Source organism: Salvelinus sp. IW2-2015, unplaced genomic scaffold, assembly GCF_002910315.2.
Source record: "Salvelinus sp. IW2-2015 unplaced genomic scaffold, ASM291031v2 Un_scaffold6984, whole genome shotgun sequence".
NCBI lineage: Eukaryota > Metazoa > Chordata > Actinopteri > Salmoniformes > Salmonidae > Salvelinus > Salvelinus sp. IW2-2015.
In genome coordinates, this window is record NW_019948245.1 from 7,439 (window position 1) to 10,112 (window position 2,674).

Below are 2,674 nucleotides of genomic sequence, written 5' to 3' on the forward strand. Positions count from 1 at the left end.
CTAGCTCTTCTCCCCGGTCGTCCCTTCTCTCCCCGGTTCGTTCCCCTCTCTCCCCGTCGTCCGCTGCCTCTCCCGGATCGTCTCTCTGCCCCTGGTCGTCCCTCTCCCCCGTTCCTCCATCTCCCCGGATCCCTCTCTCCCCTCTCCGCCCGCCCCCCCCCGGCAGTCCCCTCTCTCACCGGTCGTTCCCGTCTCCCCCGAGCTCGCCCCTCTCTCACCGGCGTCCCTCTCTCCCCGTTCCATCCTCCCGTCTCCCTCTCTCTCCCGTCTCCCGTCTCTCCCGGTCGTCCTCTCTCCCCGGTCGTCCCTTTCTCCCGGTCTCCCTCTCTCCCCGTCTGGCGCTTCGCCCCCGTCCCTCTCTCCCCGGCGCCCCCTTCCGGCGCCCTCTCCCCTGGCCGTCCCTCTCTCTCGCCGCGCCTCCGTCTCTCCCTGCCCCAGGTGCGCCGTTCCCCTCTCTCCCCGTGTCGTTCTCCGCGCGCCAGGTGCTTGCCCGCTCAGTCTCTGCCCCAGGTCGTCCCCTCTCTCTTTCCCGTCTTCCCTATCTCTCCTCCGGCCGTCCCTCTTCCCCGGTCTCCCTCTTCTCCCCGGTCGTTCACCCTCTCTCCCCTCGTGCTCCCAGTTCTCTCCCCGCCGCCGCCCTCTCTCACCGGCGCCCCTCTCTCCCCGACGCTTCCTCCTCCTCCGGCACGTCCCTCCTTCAGGCGCGCCCCTCTCTCCCGGCCCTCCCTCCTTCTCCGCGCGGCCGTCCCTCTCTCCCCCTTGGTCCGGTCTCTCCCTTTCTCTCCCCTGTTCCGCCCGCCCGGTCTCGTCCGCCCGCGCCGTGTCCTGCTCTCTCTTCTTGCCCTCACTCCTATTCGCCGCGCCCCTTGCCGTCCCTCCGCCCTGCTCCCCTGGTTGGCCCGGCGTTCCGGCCCCGTCCAGCCTGCCCCTTGCAGGCCCACTGCTTTCCTCTCCTTCTGTACCGCCCCCTCCTCTGTTTCCAGCCACCGCGCCCCCCCTGCGCCCCGCGTCCGTCCCCTCCACCATGCTCCCTCTCTGGATCCCCTCACCGCCTCCCTCAGTCCTTTCCCTTCGCAAGTCCCTCACCCGCTCCTCGGTCGTCCGCTCCTGTGTCCACCCCTTTCCCGGTCTGTCTTCCCTGTGGGTTTCATGCTGCTTCCCCTGGCTCGGCCCTCCCCCTCCTCTCGCTTCCGTCGCGTTACATGTGTTCCCCCTGATCGGCCCCCCCTCTCGCTCCGCGGGATTCCCCGGGTTCCCCGGCTCGGCCTTCAGCCCCGCGCGCTTTCTCCCCGCGGGTTCCACTGGTTGTTTCTCGCCTGCTCGCCCCTCCCCTCTTTCGTTCTCCGGACCGGGCCCGTTGGTGTTTCCCCCTGGCTCGCCCCCCCCCTTCTGCTTCCGCTCGGGGTTCCTCTGGTTGTCTTCCCCACTGGCCGCCCTGTCTCCCGCGTTCTCGCTTCCCGCTGGCCGGGGCTTCCCTCGTGCTTCCGTCCCGCCTGGCCGCCCCGCCCCGTTTTTGGTGGTCCCTCTGCTTCCGCGTGGGGTCCCCTGGTGTTCCCCTGGCTCGCCCTCCCCTCTCTGCTTCAGCGGTGTTCACTGGTTTCCCCTGGCTCTCCCCTCACTCCCCCTTCTGCTCACGCGTGGTACCCTGGTGTTTCGCCCGCTGGCCTCACCCCCCACCCGCTGTGCCGCCTTCCTCGGGTTCCATGGTGTTTCCCTGCTAGCCCCTCCCCCATCGTATGCTTCCGCGGGTTCCCTGGTTTGTCCACTTTCCTCGCGTCCCCCTTTCCCTTTCCCTCCTTCGCCCCGCCTTCCGCCGCGCGCCCTCTCCCCCTGGTGCCTCTCCCGCTTCTCCTCTCCAGGGCGTCCCTGCGCCCTCTTTCCCGGTCGTGCCGGGGTGCTCCTCCATCTTTTTCCCGCGCGGGGGGGGTTCGCTCGCCTATCCTTTTATCCCCTCCGCTCTTCCTCTGCGCCCCTCGTGGGTTATCGCGGCTCGCTTCTCCGGCCGGTGGTGCTGTGCCTCCGCGCTGCCCTCGGGCCTCGTTCCGGCGTTTGTCCCCTTGGGTCTCGCCCGCGCCCTCTCCCCCCCCCACCCGACGCGCTCCCGTTTTGCGCCTGGCTGTCGCGCGGTGCCTGTCCTTCCTCCCGCGGTCGGCGCGGCCGAGCCGGCCCCTGTAGGTTGCTCCCCGACTGCTCACGCCCGTCCTACCACCACGTGCTCCTTGTTCTTGGGTGTCGGCCTGCTCCCGCCTGCCGTACCGCAGGGCGCGTCCGTCGCGCCTCTTCCAGCCCGTGCGGCCAGCCGCACTGCTTCCGCGTCCCCGCTGCCCTTCCCCCACGCCACGGCTGGCGGCTCGCGCCGGCGTCGGGGTGGGCATGTCGTCAGATCGTTGGGCCCGTGTGCCCCCTCCAGCCTCTTCTGGTCCCTGGTACGTGGGTTTTCCCGCCTGCGGGCGTTCTGGCTGCTGTAGGGTGTTCCCTCTTCTGGCCCCCGGCCTGGCGCGCCCTGCCACCCGCCGCGTGCGCTCGATCGCCGTGTCCGGGACGTCATCCCGATGCCCGGCTCCGGACCCCGGCTGCGCCGCTTCCTGCGCTGTCGCGTACCGGGTCGTCCCGGTCGCCTTGTTCGCGCCTGCACCCTCCAGGCTCCCGGGTCCCCCCGCCTTTGCTGGCGGTG

At 70.7% G+C, this 2,674-nt stretch overlaps 1 protein-coding gene across 1 annotated transcript; it reads right to left on the bottom strand.

Annotated features, from left to right (window-relative positions):
* LOC112079128 (uncharacterized) lies at positions 1–2,375 on the bottom strand. Its single transcript, XM_070442238.1, has 2 exons — positions 1,671–2,375; positions 1–1,575 (listed from the first exon to the last, which is right to left on the bottom strand). Exons 1-2 carry the CDS (start codon positions 2,373–2,375, stop codon positions 1–3), a joined length of 2,280 nt encoding a protein of 759 aa, XP_070298339.1.
* Between the last annotated feature and the right edge of the window lie 299 nt (positions 2,376–2,674).